Source organism: Zeus faber (assembly GCF_960531495.2).
Source record: "Zeus faber genome assembly, chromosome: 7".
Lineage (NCBI taxonomy): Eukaryota > Metazoa > Chordata > Actinopteri > Zeiformes > Zeidae > Zeus > Zeus faber.
The window spans coordinates 11,333,422-11,350,381 of NC_137203.1; the positions used below are offsets into that span (position 1 = coordinate 11,333,422).

The window sequence follows — 16,960 nt, forward strand, 5'->3', positions numbered from 1 at the left end:
GTGTGATTAGATAACTGATAACTGGGAGAATAGTCAGAGAATAGTCAAAGTATATTATAGTATAGTTTATTCTACTGATACGGGAAATGTGGTGGGGATGGTTTTTGGCAACACTAATGTAAAACGCAGACATATAGCAGACATACTTTAGAGGGCGGGGTGAGAAATGATAGTAAAAAAGACACCCCAGAAAATATTGGCATTTCTGTGTTAAAGGTGCCGTGTGTAGAGTTTTGTGGCATCTAGCCGTGAGGTTGCAGATTGCGACCAACTGAAAATTTCTCCCCATGGTGGTGCAACACGGTGGCTTCCCTGGAAGACGCGGTGGCCGCGAAACTTGTGAAATACGTGAATGGCCCTCTCTAGAGCCAGTGTTTGGTTTGTCTGTGGTGCAACATGGCGGCCCCCGTGAAGCGTACCCGCTCCCTGTGTAGATAAGAACGGCTCATTCTAAGGAGACAAAAACACCACAATTCTTATTTTCCTGGGATCATACACTAATTAAAACATACTTGTGAATATGATATTCCGTTTCGGCCAAGTCGATTCAGTAAATTCCACAAACCGCACCTTTAATCAGGACGTAGGACATGGAGATGCATACAGAGTAATCTTTTACACAGGAGTTTATTTAAATGACCACTAACATCACACAAGAAATAAATACATAATTAAATAATAAATAAAACTAAAAAGCAATAAAAATGCAAAGATTTGCGAATACAGTCACGACGATAACATAGATCGACTATACGGGATCAAATAGATAAAGCAACCAGAAAACATGCATAATTATTGTGAAGAATAAAATGTTCCCAAAGAGCCGGACATTATTCACTTTTGCTGAAAGACAAAACTTGGGCTGGTGACCACATTGTCTAATCAGTCGTCAAAGAAGTCGAGGTGAGATCCGGAGGGGACGTCGCCATCCAGCAGCATCTGCAGCAGTTTGGCCCCGGACTCCTGGCAGGACAGCAGCTGGCCCTCAGCGTTCATGGAGCAGCAGGACTGACAGAGCTCCACGTCAGCCGTGAACGCCCGAGCCTCCTTCTGCAGATCTGTGACCATGGCACCTGAAAGTAACCCCCCCCCCCGCACAAAAATATAAAGAAAGGCTCCATTTGAGAGACATTCAGACACTAGGATACAATTTTAGTCAGTTCCCCAGTAAAAGTAAAATGTAAAAAGTCAGTAAAATGTCTTTAAAACGTTTTTAACCGTTGAACAGCATGCATGTAAAATATGGGGGCTACAGTTTTTTTCCACATCCCAAGAGTGCACACACTCTGGGACTTAGAAGGACCTTGATCCCAAGGATCACACATTTTGGGGTTCGACTACACACTATAGGAGCTGAGATTTAAGACCTAAACGACAATAAAACCAACCTGTTGTTCTCACAAGAGTCTCAGACCAGTCTAAGCCTTATGATTGTCCTCAGATCTCGAATATTTGTCTGGGGCTCAAAAATCCTATTGGGGTGTGGGGATGGTGTGGTTTGAGCAGCCACAGCTGTCCTGGCTCTAGGTAATTGGGGCCCGGGATCAGTGTGGCTGTACACCTGTTGCTTGTTGGTTGGTCTAGCGAGCAACAGGTAAAACCCCCATCCCCATACGCACACAGGAGAGGAGCCCTTTTCATGACAATCCTGTGTTTTCTACCCTGTCGTCTGTGTCTCTGTGCCGGAGGGCCCTGAAAACGCCACTCCGGGGGCATGTGGCAGACGAAAATGCCCCACCTATATACCAGGCTTCTGTTTCAGCCTTTGCTGCAAAAATAAATGTGTACCTGGGGAGTAGTTGAGGACCCATACATCAGGCTCCTCTTCAGCCAGAACCCTGAACGCCATCTCCCTGGCTGCTTTTCCAGTGCAGTACAGAACCCAGAAGAGCTTGGTGTTCGTGGCGCAGACGGAAGAGATGTTGACCACAGTTCGTCTCAGGCCAGATCTACTGGGAAAAGCCTGCAGGACCCCCGTGGTCAGCGCCAGGGGAGAGCTCACGTTGAAGGACATGTAGGAGTTCACCTCGTCCAGGTCGGTGAAGCTCCCCGCAAACCAGGACATGTCCCCTAAGGAACCTAGAGGAACCAAAGACAAGGTTGGGGGATAGTGTTTTGGGGACGTGGCGGCTGGGTCGTACAATCGGAACCAAGACTGATCATATGACACGGAAACTTTCATACTTGAAGCAGCGATACACACAATCATAATTTCATACTAAATGTGCGTTATAAAAAAACCCATTTGGCAGAGTGGGAGTCTTACTGGCATTGTTAAAGACAAGCATGTGATCTATGTTCTCCGTCGCCTGCTCTTGTGCAACTCTAACAGTCTCCTTCACGCCCTCCTTAGTGCCCAGATCAACAGCCAGGCTGAGCAGTGTCAGACCCCTGCCCTCGGTGGAAGCTTCCAGGGCCTCCTTCAGGTCCTGGACAAGAAGCCTGGAGCGAGCCACCAGCACCAGGATTGAGCCGGGCCGAAGCAAACAGGCCACCTGGAGGAGGGAAAGACATTAACATTAATGTAGATCAGGGTGGATTCTGTCGTTCTTTTCTATAGATTCTACACATAATACAGTTTAAAAAAAATATTATATATATACCTGTATATACCCTTTTTTGAATATAGATGTCACAGACAGAAACAATTATTTCATGATGATCTCATGACACAATTGATCCTTTTAAGTCTAAGCGTAATTTCAAAGGATGCATCGTTGGAAAATGTTTAATATCCAAGGAAGGAAAACATATAAAATGTGAATGTCATCATCTTTCAAATTAGCAATAGGATGGTTTTTTTTTCAACATGTTCCAAGAGTTCTGTGCATTTTCTCATTACAGTCCAGATGAGTTTTCTGCCCCCTAGCGGTCAACACATCTTGAATTGGTAATGGATTGGACTGTGTCAGTTCTGTACATCTATGCACTTGAAGCCAGATCAACAAAATACCAAGAGGAAATGGAGAAGGTGAGCTGTTAAACAAGTGATTTGCCTTTAAAAACCAGTACAGTACAATGTGCACTAGTGAATCTAAATATCACACCTTACAAGTACTTAGTCTTTAAGTTATCATGTGAGAGCAAAACGTGGTGTTAAACAAATCAGCACCAACACAATCCGTGAATTTACAAAGGATTGTTTGTCTAATGTTACTTTTGAGTCTGTTTATCCTGGATTTAGGGAATAGAGGATTCATTGCCGTTCATGACAATTTTACTGGAGTTTAACGCAGTAACAGTTTGGTCTCAGGAAATGTCAACATGTGAAATATGAAACTGACTTTGAGTTAATCAGACTTTTTGTGACATATAGCTGCGGCAGCTCCACCTGCAACACAGGCAAAGATAATCCAAACACACCAGTTTATTCCAGAGAGTGGTAAGATGTAACAAGAAGAAGAAGAATCTTTAGCCGGGAGCAGACGGACATGTGTCACGACAGAGGCTCTCCCCGTGTGTGTGGGAATGGGTGATTTACCTGTTGATCATTGATTGCTCTGAAGAGCAACAGGTGTACAGCCACCTCTGATCCCGGGCCCAATTACCTCGACCCATGACAGGTGTGGCTGCTTAAACCACCCCGCCCCCACACCACGTACACCCAACACCAAGCTGAGGCCAGGGAGAATCCCTGGCCAAAGCCTACCCCACAAAGCAGAGTGAAAAATGAGAAAAAAAAACCTGCAACAGGGTTCCTTTACCTAAAGGGGCAGAATCTGACGGAGGGTCCCCATACCTGAACATAGCAAAAGATCGTACTCTGAAAGACGGGTTACCATACCTTAAACAAAAAAGTCCCCTGCTGAACAAATGGTTCCCCGGAACTGCACACCTGTCCTCATATAGCAATCTCGCCACCTGTCTTCACCTTCCTCGTCGCTCTTGTATTCCTGTTCTCCTGTTCCCCGTTCGCTCTGTCTTTGTCAGATCCTTGTGTGGTATCCTCTGTACTACCCGCCCTGCCGTAGCCACTGTGTTGGTATCACTGCCAACTCCGCGAGACACTGATTCTCTGCCTGTTTCCCTGGACCCTAGTTCCCCGCCGGTTCCCTGCCGTTAAGTTTGCCTTTTGACTGTTCTCATGGTTTTGACCGCCGCCTACATGCAATAAACCTTGTCATGTCATGTGTCACACCCATGTCGTGACAGAGACTCTCCCCATGTGTGTGTTTGTGGGGATGGGTGATTCACCTGTTGCCCGTTGACTGCTGTGACGGGCCACCTCTGATCCCGGGTTCAGTTTCCTAGACCCACGACAGGTGTGGGTGGCTGCTTAGACCAAACCACAGCACCCCCACACCACATTAGTATATAATATAAAAACTTACTTGGTGTGCAAGCGTTCGTCCCAACCCCTTGGAGGCCCCGGTGATGATGCAGAAGGCCCGGCCCAAAGTCTTCCATGCGACAGAGGAAATCATCCCTGGTACAGACATCCCTCTCTGATTTATTTTCTTTTTTTCAAGATTCGGAAGAATAAAAAGAAGTAAAACGGAGTTGAAAAGAAGCAAGTGGGGGAAACGCAGGGATGAAACGATGAATGCTGATCTGCGACAGAGAGGAGAGGAGTGGACTTCAAGTGGCGTCACGTTGAATTTCACATGAGGAATTGAGAAAGTTCAACCATTTAATGTGTTTAACTGGAGAAAATCGGGCCCTCAGTAGATTGCAGTTGAATAACCCTGCTTTTGTGTTACACAAAATACTGTTTGTTTGTTTATTGGTCTTTGAGCACCTTACTTCATCAGTACAAACAGGGCTCTAGACTGTGAACATTTAGTGGCATTTTGCGACAATTTTTGGAGACAGTGCGACTAAATTTAGGAGCATCAGACTTGCAAATATGCAGACCGTTTTTTTCTTAAATTATCGTATATCATGTGAAACCCTAGGAGGGAGAGAGAATCGGTGTGTGTGTGTGTCTGTGTGTGTCTGTGTGTGTGTGTGTATACGTGTGTATACGTGTGTGTGTGTGTGTGTGTGTGTGTGTGTGTGTGTGTGTGTGTGTGTGTGTGTGTGTGTTAGGGCTGTCAACAACATATCATTTTAAAATGTTACAATCTGACCATTTTCGGGGTGTAATTGCGCGTTAGGCTATCGTCCACAATGTTAATGGTCCAATCGTGGCCCCCAGCCGCTGCCGCCTCCTCGTCCATCCCCTCCGGGAAGCGGACACCCTGACCGGGAGGTGGGGCGGCACCTTTCTCCGGGATAACATGATTTGCTCCTTTTATTTTGTTCCTCTGCTCTCCGTGCTATTTTGTAGGATTTTGGAAAGCGCCACCCCCCCCCCCCCCAAAATAGTTGAAAAAACAAATAAACAAAAAACGACCCCGGTGAGACCCCGGTGAGACCCCTGTGCTCTGTCCCGGGCCGCAGTGCGCTGTGCGGGCCGTGTGCTGCTGGCAGATCCCGGAACATCTTTGTTTTATAAACCTTTTTGCTTTTTTAAATTTATTTTATTTTATTGAATGAGCATGAAGCTGTCACCGGCCCCGGCTCAGCTGCCGGAGAAACAAAACAGAACGCATGGAGCGGCGCACGTGCGTTTTTTTTAATATAAAATAATTATTAATAAAAGTTAACCACTGCATATTTTTTTAGAATGTTAATTTTCAGATTTCGAACGTAATTTTCTTTTACATTTCGAATAGCCTTCAAAAATCTAACCATCGTTTGACTGTGTGTGTGTGTGTGTGCGTGTGTGTGTGTGTGTGTGTGTGTGTGTGTGTGTGTGTGTACGCGGTTAATGACAGAAATGGACTGAACACATACCTACATGTGTTAAACTATTATTTAGTGTGTTTAAAAAGGCACAATTTAACTCAGTGATTTTTTTTCTGTCTTTTCCTTTGAAATAAAACAGCACATTGTTATTTCTATAAATTATCTATTTATCACCAAAGCATTTATCAGTAATACAGTTGCGATTGGAAAAAAAAAAATGACTGTGTTGTGTTGCGTGTCGATTTCAGTGGTTCTCCTAAATTTTCAGTAGGGATCACCAGTGCCACTAATGGAAAAAGCTTATCTGGAGCCCTGAAAAACCATTTGAAGTAAAATTGAGGAGGGTTAACAGTGGCCTGCCTCATTATTATTACACCAGTCACTCACCAGTCGGTCATTGGCTTTTGACGCCTACTCTCAGGCCTGATACTGTAGGTCTAAGGACATGGTGCCTGGTGAGGGTTTTATAATTGACCAAGCGTATGTTTATCTCACTTTTAGTGGTCTACAATAGTTACATCATAGTTGTGATTTTTATTATTATATGGGCAGAGGTGGATAAGATAAGTTAACACAACACTTTAATGATCCCCAGAGGGGAATTGGCGAAATGTGAAGGAATGTCAAGGATAACGAGCAACATTTATTCAGTTAGTGTACAAGTCCTTCGATAATATTTGACAGAAATTGGAGTTCAGCCATGTGTCTCTAAGGCCATTATAGGTTCTAGATTTTCTCTTGGCCAATGATAGCGCTGCAAAAATGATGCTCAAACTCCAAACCACAGATCAGGAACAGGCCCTGGTGTGACGGCGACTTTGACCTTACACTATATGGGTTACACCTAGTTTTCAAAATACACTTGAAGGCATGAAACCTGGATTGATCTCTGAACTCAAAATGAACTGTCTTTTTAAGGTAAATGTGCTTTTTTTTTTTAAACTATTTACATGCTGTTTGTCTGAGAGGTCCAGACCCTTTAACGGATGAGGCTGTTCACTCGCACATGACTCCCACTGGATCCAATCTGAATGGAAACCAAATAAATAGTCAGAGGATCCTTTGTCACATGTTTGATAATAAGCCAGCTCTTTCATGCTCTTATTTTATCTTCACATTAAATTGTGCAGGATGCTGTTCCATTGTGATGTGTTAGCTATCAATTATCAATGTACTATACCCCCGTTTGCTTTTAATTTGTAATTTTTTAAAGATAATTAAAATGTTGCCTATTTTTGTAAATATCTATTTGTGTGTGTGTGTGTGTGTGTGTGTGTGTGTATATATATATATATATAATTTATTTATTTTTTTCCAATTCTCTTTATGATAAGATGGTGAATATCCAATCCAAATTCCCCCCACACGAGCAGGGTGCAGAAATAGTTTATAATTACAGTATTACCAAAAACTCCTGCATACACAGACATACACTGTAAACGGTGTGTTTCTGCTCCCTGGTGGAAAAAGATGGGTACAGCAACAAACAAAAATAAAGAAGGTTGCCCTGCAACAGAGAAAATATCTTAAAATGAGAAATATAGTGCGCATAATACATGTAAGCAGTAAGTAAACTCTTAAATAAATAAAAGAAAACACCACATGTTACTGTAAAAACACTGCTTACTTTGTCGGGGAAAACCCGTCTTAAAGTAATTCCATCTTCTGTATTCTTTACTGCGGCGGACAAGTTGTTTTTGTTGTTGAAAGTCTTTTTCACGTTATTTTTAAGCACAGAGAAGCTACTGTATGATGGTAATCAATTTGATCCGGTGGAGAAAACAAGTTCCATCACAGGTTTAGAAAATTGCAGTAAAACCTTGTAGAATGAGACAGAGGGCTCAACTAAATGGGGTTGGTGTGTATGAGGGCATCTGGCCTATCCGTGGAGAACCAATTAAGTTTTATATATTTAATATCCTGACAAAGTGCAGTAATAGCCCGCAGTGAAATACCACCAAGAGCAGGGTCTACAGGCTGAGGATCAACACTTGGTCCAAATATAGATCCCAGCTCCCACTCTCTCTCAGGTAACAGAAGAAACGATTCATTTTTCAATATTTTCCTACAAAATGATGCTTGAGGATAGATATATATTTCATGTACCTTGCATTTCAAGATTCAGGATTCAAGAGGTTTATTTGTCATTTATAGTTTAATCACACTTGAAGCTGATTTGCTTGGATAAATAAAAAATGAATGGTTGATATAGATTTTATATTTCAATATTTCAATTCAATATCAATTATATTATAATATTATAGCTATTATATCAGGGCCCTGGGTATGAGTATGTCTACTTTTACTTTCACTACTTTAAGTACATTTAACAGTAAGTAGGAGGCCTACTCACACCACTTTCACTCGTGTCTATTTGTACTTTTCACTGAATTTGTACTTCTTCCACCGGTAATAATCACGAGATGACGCCCCCCATTGCGTCACGAAGGGGGCGAGTCCACCGCGCCGCCAGTGTGGGGGTGGGGGGGTGTGTGTGTGGGGGGGGGGGGCGTGGCCAGGGGTGGGTGTGTCTCTCAGCTGATGCGCGCATCAACCGACTCCATCGTCAGCAGCATCCGACGCTGACGGCACGACGACGGGCGGCATCCCGGCACCCCCCCCCGCCCACCCCCCCACCCCCCCACCTCCCCCGCGACACCGCGACACCGCGACACCGCCGCCGACGCGATTCATCGCAGCGAGCGAAACCTTTTCAATCGGTGTCGCCGGTGAGGTGCGCGTGAGGACGGACACCGCGCACCGCAGACAGTGAGTAGCCCTTCGACGACGGACCCGCCGCGGCGCGACCGTCGGTGGATCGACGCGATCGCACGGTGCCGCGCGCGCGCTCAATGACGCCGTGCATTTTCGGGGTTTGCGGCGAGACTCGTGCACGCGTTTGCCGTGTTTAATTTTTATTTTATTTATTATTATTTTTTTTTTTTAATTTATTTATCTTTTCCCTTCCGTGCGATCTCCCGTTATTTGTCTAGAGACGCGGTCGATCGAGGGGCTGGGATGCGGATTGTGCTCAAGCCGCCCTTGCCGCCCGGGGATGCGGAGAGAGAAGGAGAGAGAGAGCGAGAGAGAGGGGGAGAGAGAGAGAGAGAGAGAAGGGGGGAGAGAGATGGGGAGAGGCGCAGTAAGGCCACTGGTTCTCCCTCCTCGGCCCATGTACTAGAGGTTTACTTCCACTTGGGTGACTGGTAGTAGTAGTAGTAAGGACACCCTGCCTGTCTCCCTGCTCCAGTCCCCTCCCCTCACGACTCTCTCTCTCCCTCTCTCTCTCTCTCTGCCTCTCCCTCTATCCCTCCCTCCCTCTCTCTTGCTCACTGGAATATAATTTATGCTATTATGTCATTCACAACACAAATTCGGCTTCATCCCTTTCTCTCTCTCTCTCTCTCTGTCTCTCTTCCACGCATGCATGCATACAAATACACACCAGCAGGTTATATCGAGGTATAGTCGTGGTCAGGGCTGGGCGATTTTGACAAAATCAAATAGGATGATATTTTTTGATCGACAGCCTTTCCCCGATATCGATAATGTGAGGACATTTTTCGGGGATGACTTTTATCAGATATTTCCACGCAAGAAATATATTCGAAGCAATCATTAGTAATGTGGCTATTGTAAGCAAGCAGGTAGCGGTGTAAATAACAGCCACTACAATGGGCGATGAAGCTCGGAAAAATGCATTCGTTTGATGAAGCCTTGAAGACATTTGACTACATCACCTTATTATTATTACCCCGGACGACATCGAGTCTGGAGTCATGATATCGGTGTTACAGCGATATATCGCCCAGCCCTCGACTGGGTGACGTGGACCTCCTCTCGTGCGGACGCGCGAGCACGGTATCATCGTTGCCGTTGTTTTGGTGAAAAAAGGCCGTAAACGAAAAAAAACAAAAAACCGAAATCGTGCCCATCTATTTGAATCACCACATCAATCACATCCAGAACCTTTGGAGGCTGTAGTGTGGGTTCACATGCATTCAGAAACACGCACACCCGTGTAAACCGCTGATTTAGGGTTTATTTTTAGAGTGGTGATGCCCAGGTGCTTCTGCGAGCGCCGCCGATGCGATTAGTTTATAGAGAGAGAGAGAGAGAGAGAGAGAGAGAGAGAGGTACGAATACCACTAAAGTAATATAAACATGATTGTATTTTGGGTTCTGTGAGTGCTTGTACGTCCAAGGGAGTTTGGTGGGAGTTAGTACTCAATCCCAATACAGGGCAAGGGGGAGTGTAATGGAGTGTTTTGTTTCATTAGGAGAATTAAACGGAAGCGTTTATTTTAAACAAACCTGCATTAGACTGTTGGAGCACTGCCAGACGTATTGTGTAATGACTTATTGTGTAATTACAATATTGTATAACTTCCTGTTTTCTCTGTGTTTCTCTAGTGTGTGTGCCCCCACTACCTGCATTAGGTTGTGATGACCCACACTACTTCCAAGTGTGATGTGTATGTGACCCTACCCTTCAATCCTGACTCCTAACCTTTAATTCCTGACCTTTGACCCCCACTATGGGCAGTGTTGGGAGTGGGGTGGCAGGAGAGCAGGAGTTTGCCATGAAGTCAGTGGGCACACGGACCACCCTGCCCCGGGCCCCTCCTCTCTCTCGCCGTTGCCCCGCCGACCGGAGCTGCAGTGCCGAGCGCCTCCCCCGCCCCCCGGCCACTATATCTGACGGGACGGCTTCGAGCGATGAGCGAGGGAGCGTTAGCATTGGGACTGGGACTTGCACCGGGACGGACCGGCCCACCGAGACGGCCTCCTTCACCAACACAGAATGTACCATGACCGCCCCGTCCAACAACAACCAGTTGGAGTGCGGGAACCTGGCGGCGAGGAGGGAGCGGGAGTGGGAGAGGGAGCGGCTGCGCGAGCGGGGGGAGAGGGGCAGAGACAGGGACCGGGACAGAGACTGGGACCGAGAGAGGCTGGAGAGGGAGCGGGAGAGGGAGAGGAACCGGGAGAGGGAGAGGGAGCGGGTGGAGAGGGAGCGGCTGGAGAGGGAGCGGGAGAGGGAGCGGGAGAGGGCCAGGGAGCGGGAGAGGGAGCGCATCGAGAGGGAGAAGATCGAGAGGGAGAGGGAGAGGGAGAGGGAGCGGGAGCGGGAGAGGCTGGAGAACGAGAGACTGGAGAGAGAGAGAGAGAGGGAGATGCAGGGCGGAGGCCTCGATGTCTGCGGGAATATCGTGAGCCTGGGAGCCGGCGACAAGAGCGGCGGCGCCATGAATGCGCACCAGCACAGGGAGATGGCCGCGGCCAGAAAGGACGACAACAACCCGGGCAGCCAGAACCCCCCAAACCACAACCCTCCCAAGATCCTGCCTGTTTCGGGAAAGCTGGAGCAGGTACGTCCCGGTTCACCGATACAAACGGGACATTTTTAGCGCATGAAAAGCTGTGAGTAGTGGTTTAAGGTGGTTTGAGTGGTAAACAAAGCACGCATAATTGGTCTTAAAATGATTTAGGCGTCAGGCCGATTGTTTGAGTTTGGAGTTCTCCTAGTATGTTCCTGTTTTTTATGTCCAGGGCTGGACAATCTCTCTTTAGCAAGCTGTGTTTTTTCAGTGATCTCAATTATGTTATTGTGTACTCTCAACGGAATATTGTTTCAGCTAATTGCCTCTCCCTCCGCATCTGTCTCTGTATTTCTGTCTTCCTCTCTCTCGCGCTTTCACCAGAACAACTCGGGGCTGGTTCGTCCCTCTGCCTTCAAGCCGGTGGTCCCCAAAAGCTTCCACTCCATGCAGAACCTGGTAGGCCAAGCAGGAGGGTCCGGAAGCGAGGGAAAGTCTGAGGGGAGGAATGAAGGAATGGGTGAGGGGAGGAGCGGCAGAAGAGGCAGAGATGGGGGAGAATCGGGAGAGGTCCCCGAAGCGCTCCTCCTTGACCAGGATAGCCCAGTGAGGGTCAGAGGAAATGAGGGGGGAATGAATAGCAATGAAATCGTCCAGGCAGGGATGTCCGATTCAGGGAGGAACTCTCTGACGAGCCTGCCGACCTACACGGGCTCCGGTTCGGGCTACGGCCCTCCGGTGGCCCTGGGGCCCCTCAGCGCGTCCACCAGCCACATCAACAGGTTGGGCACGGCGGGGGTGGCAGCTGCACTGGATAAGCTGGACAAACCTGGCTACCAGGTATTTCGTTGACACGTTCAGACACTTGAGATGTGGCAAACTGACCAACATTTTGGGTCTCAAAGAAACCGGTTGTGTTGTGTGGATGCGTTGCTCAGACTTTATTTTTCCCTTCCAGAATGGACTTAGCACCTCAGACAGCGGCCGTTCCTCCTCAGGAAAGAGTTCCTTGTCCTACCAGAGGCTGAGCCACCTGAGCGACGCCCCAGCGCCTCTACGCCCGTCCCCGTCCTCCGACGACATCATCCAGGACCTGGAGGATCGGCTGTGGGAGAAAGAACAAGAGGTCAGAGGTCGTTCACATTTGCTGCACTTCCAAATGCATATAGCAGTTATACAGTACTTCACTAATTGTAAATTGAAAAATTAAAATAAAATTATTTATAGCGTTACTGTTCTTAAATAATGGAGCTCAATCGAGCTCCAAATGCTTTGGAAAAGAAAACTCTAAAACACAAGGTTGCACAATAAAAGGGAAGCCACAAAAAAACAAACACAGTGTTTATGATGGCATAGGGATACAAACCCTGAACCAAACCAAGGGTGGTTTCTTAGCTTGTGGCTTCAAAATATTGTTATTTATCCAGGTATGAGAACAATCTTTAAATTTATCAAAGCGGACCTATTTTGCTCCATTTCACCAATTTCATATATGGTCTCTGAGGTCCTCAAAACATGTTTTTTAATTTTTTTTCTGAAAATATGAATTATGCATTCGAGCCATTCTAACATGCGTCCAATCCAACCGGTCTGAAAACGGGCTGTTTCAGTGGGTGGAGCCACCCTCCCGAGGCCCCTAGTTCTGTGAGCCAACGGGGATTGAGCTTTACTCCGGATTCCGTTCTTTGTAAACTTTCACTGATGTCAGCTTATCAGTTCACTAAAATCTGTTTCTAAAAAAAATTGAGGCGAGAAATGAGAAATGCAGTTGCTGAATCTTCACTCATACTCATTTAAAAGTTTGTTCCGTCTTTCAGCGTGGTGTCTGGAGCAGGGCGGAGCTTGGAGACTCTTTTGTTTAATTTAATTACGGAAACGTCAAAAATAAAATAAAATAAATACATCTACGGTTTTGTTTGGAGAAACACGGAGCGCAGCCTACAGTAACCTGACCTGGACACACACACACACACACACACACACACACACACACACACACACACACACAGAAAGAAACACACAGCAGGATTTATTTTTAAATACTTAGATTTTCCTCATCTGCGGTTTTGTCACGGACAGTTGGTATTAATTAATCTTTCTTTTAAAAGATTTGTGCTGGTCTCTACAGCCAACAGAGCACTTCCCGTGATTGGCTCTTAGCTTCGATGATAGCCTGTCCGGTCACACTCCAGGTGCGGATGGACTTACTCTGATGGAGGCGGTTCTAATTCCACTAAAGTGTTATACACAGTATACTGTAACTTCGATGACGTATGTCGGGAGGGAAGCCGCATCTCACAAAAAACTGACAGAGCTGTCTTAATTCACTATGTGTGTGTTAGTAAACCCATCAGAGACCCATAATAGATCCCCTTTTATTATAATTTTTATTAACTTTTTTGTGGTACTTACAACTTTTGGGCTATCACAAACAAATTGTATTCCCTTCTCGCGTACTCCTGCCTCACTCTATTGACTCGGGAGGTTGACTGTACAAATCTTGCGGGTGTTTTCTCAAAAACCCTTCGTGTCGTCGGCGTTGCCAACAGGTGCAACACATGCGGCGTAACTTGGACCAAAGTGAGGCAGCAATCATTCAGGTGTTTGAGGAAAAGCAGCGCGTCTGGGAGCGCCAAATGGATGAGCTGCGACAGAACTACGCCTCACGGCTGCAGCAGGTGAACGCGCGTACACATTTAACCGCATGTGCTCTTCCATACACATTTTAAACACGTACACATTATACCTACGGTTAATCTGTATTTTTCATATTGATAAGAGCTGATTTTACATGTGCACACTATCATTTATTCCTTCAATTTTTATTCATCACCCAAAGTACTTAAATAACAGTTTATACAATGACATGCAAAATCCAGAATACATTCAATATAAAACTGCCACCAGGCATCTGTGCTCAAATGAAAAGATACAATCAAAAGTCAAATGGGGTGTATGTTTGTCCGTAGGTTACACGTCGTGCCCAGCGCTCCCAGACAGCCTTGCAGGCCCAGATAACTCGTCTGTCCCAGGACAAGAGGAGGCTCCAGGAGGAGATGGCAGCTCTGCTGGCCCAGAGAGAGGAGCTGGAGAGAAAGTGTCTGGATTACAGGAAGGAGCAGGCAGACATATTGCCTCGCCTGGAGGAGACCAAATGGGAGGTGAGACAGTCGTGCGTTTCCCTATATGCATACTGCATGTGGATTCAGTTAGTCATGAAAACTTAATAACTGCCACTAATGTCTTCACAACCAATTCCCCTCTGTTTTCGTTCTGGTCCTGCAGGTGTGCCAGAAGGCAGGTGAGATTTCCCTGCTAAAGCAGCAGCTGAGGGAGAGCCAGGCAGAAGTGACCCAGCGAGCCGGAGAGATGGTGGCCCTGAGGGGGCAGCTGAAAGAGCTGAATGCCCAGTTGAGGGAACGGGAGGAGGCCATGCTCGGACTGAAAGACTCCTACAGCTCGAGGAGTCGTGACCTGGAAAAGTGTGAGGGAGAGCTGAGGAGGACTCTCTCTGAGGTTTGCAGATATTTCTTACACACTTGAGGGAAAATGTAAAGGCTTGGGAACAAATAATGACAAATACACATACACAGCTTTTGAATGCTATACTGCCATAAGACAAATATGATTCTTTCCTTAGGTGTCTATCCTCAGAGAAAAACTGGGTGTATTTGAGGCAGAGGTGCTCAGTCTGAAGCGGGCTCTCAATGAGGTGGGCAGAGGGGCAGAAATTAACATGGCTCCTAACTTGGCTGCAGCAGGACTATTGCCCCCCTGGGGAGTTCTGCACTGCCCAAGAGGCCCCTCCGAATCCTCATCCACCCCCCTCAACTCCACATCTGACACCTTGCTCAGTCTTCAGAGCGATGAAGCCAAAGCCCAGCGGCAGGAGGCTCAGAGGCAGGAGAGGCAGCAGCGTGAGGAGGCGCAGTGGCGAGAGCTGCAGCATCGCCAGGACGGCCACGTCAACCAGGAGCTGCACATGCGCCAAGAGGCCCAACTCCGTCAGGAGGCGCAACTCCGCCAGGAGGCCCAAATACGTCAAGAAGCCCAACTCCGCCAGGAGGTTCAGCTTCGACAGGAGGCCCAAATGCGCCAAGAGGTTCAACTGCGTCAGGAGCCCCAGCTACGCCAGGAGCTACAACTAAGGCAGGACAGTCAGCTGTGCCAGGAAATCCAGCTACGCCAGGATGAGGCAGGGGACCTGCGCAGGCAGCTGGAGCAGCTGCAGGCGGCACTGCGGCTGGAGCGGCAGCAGCGGGAGCGCCAGGCCCTGAACTTTGACCAGGAGCGACACACCTGGCAGGACGAGAAGGAGCGTGTTTTAAAATACCAGGCACAGTTACAGCTCAGCTACGTGGAGACTCTTCAGAAGAACCAGGCTCTGGAGAAACGCATGGGGCAGATGGGAGCCAAAACCACCACAGCGTCCAGCGCCACTCCCTCCACTTCTTCCTCCTCCAACTCTCCCCCGCCGCCGCCGGCTCTTTCCCCTCTCTCTCCTCAACCCTCCGCCTCTCTCCCCGCTCCCATCGCTCTTACCCTTTCTCCGCCTTCCGAGGACCAGAAGGGCCCGCCGTCTCTCCACCAGCTCGCCCCGCCCTGGGCAGGACCCACACGCCTGGAGAGGATAGAATCAACTGAGATATAAGAGCAGCTCCATGCAACAGCGAGATACAAACACCCGAATACAATGCACAGATGCAAGGGCCTCTTCCGGGAAAAACGTCAAAAACAATAGATAACCTATCTCTGTCTACAATAGAGGAGAACAATACAGTTCATTGTACATACTGTGCTGTCACTAATATTACATTTCAAAGCTACAATATACACTTAACAGTTACAAAGGCCTATTACTAGAATGCAACATTGACCATAACAGTCAAGGACAGCTCAATGGGAAATACAACTTTGTTTTAATCAACCAATCATGTCGAACCTCCTAAGCAGCGTTTCACCCAATACTTGTTCACCGCAATCTGCAATATCAGACAGTATTCGTGAAAAGTGACTAATGGGTGACAAAAAATATATATTTATTGGAATTGCTTAGATTACAGCACTAACAATGGGGACCTTTAACACCCATTTCAGAAAAAGGACCAAGAAAATCAGGGATAACGTCAGAAACTATTGAGGATATAATGTGGTTTTTCATATCATCGAGTACTATGTCAGTGGTTATGTAAAATTTGAATTTGGAGTTAGAATGTGTGATGACAACGTGCATCTTCGGCCATAGAGCGCCTTATTCCATGCTTTTCAGCATTTCTTTTCCCAAGACTGTGACCTTTTCCCGAAAACTGGTGAAAAGGTCAGGTTGATATAATTATTTTACAGTTAGACTATTATAATCACACATGACGTGATTATCATTTTTAAAATCCAGCATGATTACAACATTAGCTCTAATTCTCTCAGTAAAACAAGCAAAAGGTCATATTGGACATTTAGGTAATATTATGCATGGGTTTCGCAGTGAAAGACACCTCTACATACATCATTAAGACCTACAAAGATTATATTTTCTACAAAGTGACTTAAATGAATAGGTCTGGTAGATAATCAGCCCAATCTCTGATTGACGAAGCAAATTTCAGGGATGTGGGATCCACAGGTTTGCCCTCGCTGCAGACCCGCTTGCAGTGACTGAAGATGAACTCTAGAGATCATCGGAGAGCTTTTTACGGTGCTCACATCTCCAGTGAGAGTTAATAGAAAATGGTTTCTATCCTCTTTCGACAAACGGGGAAACGGTGCAATGGGAATACAAATGGAAGCACACGATGTTAATTGAGTTATTAAAACAGTGTCATTCACTTTGTGCATTTACAGCCAAGAAATATTATAATTCAGTTAGTATCCCCAAAGTTGATAAGTTCTATAGAATGTATGTCATACTAGAA

General features: G+C 46.6%; 2 protein-coding genes across 2 annotated transcripts; one reads left to right on the forward strand and one right to left on the reverse strand.

Annotated features, from left to right (window-relative positions):
• Window positions 1-644: 644 nt before the first annotated feature.
• sprb (sepiapterin reductase b) lies at window positions 645-4,461 on the reverse strand. The gene is made up of 4 exons (XM_080004184.1): window positions 4,332-4,461; window positions 2,267-2,495; window positions 1,789-2,079; window positions 645-1,073 (listed from the first exon to the last, which is right to left on the reverse strand). The coding sequence occupies exons 1-4, from the start codon at window positions 4,437-4,439 to the stop codon at window positions 883-885; spliced, it is 819 nt and encodes a 272-aa protein (XP_079860310.1). The 5' UTR covers window positions 4,440-4,461; the 3' UTR covers window positions 645-882.
• A 6,431-nt stretch (window positions 4,462-10,892) lies between these two features.
• Window positions 10,893-15,702, forward strand: lzts3b (leucine zipper, putative tumor suppressor family member 3b; the record flags this gene model as incomplete). Its single annotated transcript, XM_080003923.1, has 7 exons — window positions 10,893-11,102; window positions 11,436-11,891; window positions 12,010-12,177; window positions 13,601-13,729; window positions 14,021-14,212; window positions 14,337-14,567; window positions 14,692-15,702. Exons 1-7 carry the CDS (start codon window positions 10,908-10,910, stop codon window positions 15,700-15,702), a joined length of 2,382 nt encoding a protein of 793 aa, XP_079860049.1. The 5' UTR covers window positions 10,893-10,907.
• Window positions 15,703-16,960: the final 1,258 nt, after the last annotated feature.

What these genes read in the sequence shown, in the direction of transcription:
- sprb (XM_080004184.1), bottom strand. Translation starts at nt 4,439, where the DNA reads ATGTCTGTACCAGGGATGATTTCCTCTGTCGCATGGAAGACTTTGGGC. An exon ending in GACGAACGCTTGCACACCAA is followed by an intron (nt 2,496 to 4,331) that starts GTAAGTTTTTAT and finishes TCCCTCCTCCAG; the next exon opens with GTGGCCTGTTTGCTTCGGCC. An exon ending in GGTCCTCAACTACTCCCCAG is followed by an intron (nt 1,074 to 1,788) that starts GTACACATTTAT and finishes GGTTACTTTCAG; the next exon opens with GTGCCATGGTCACAGATCTG.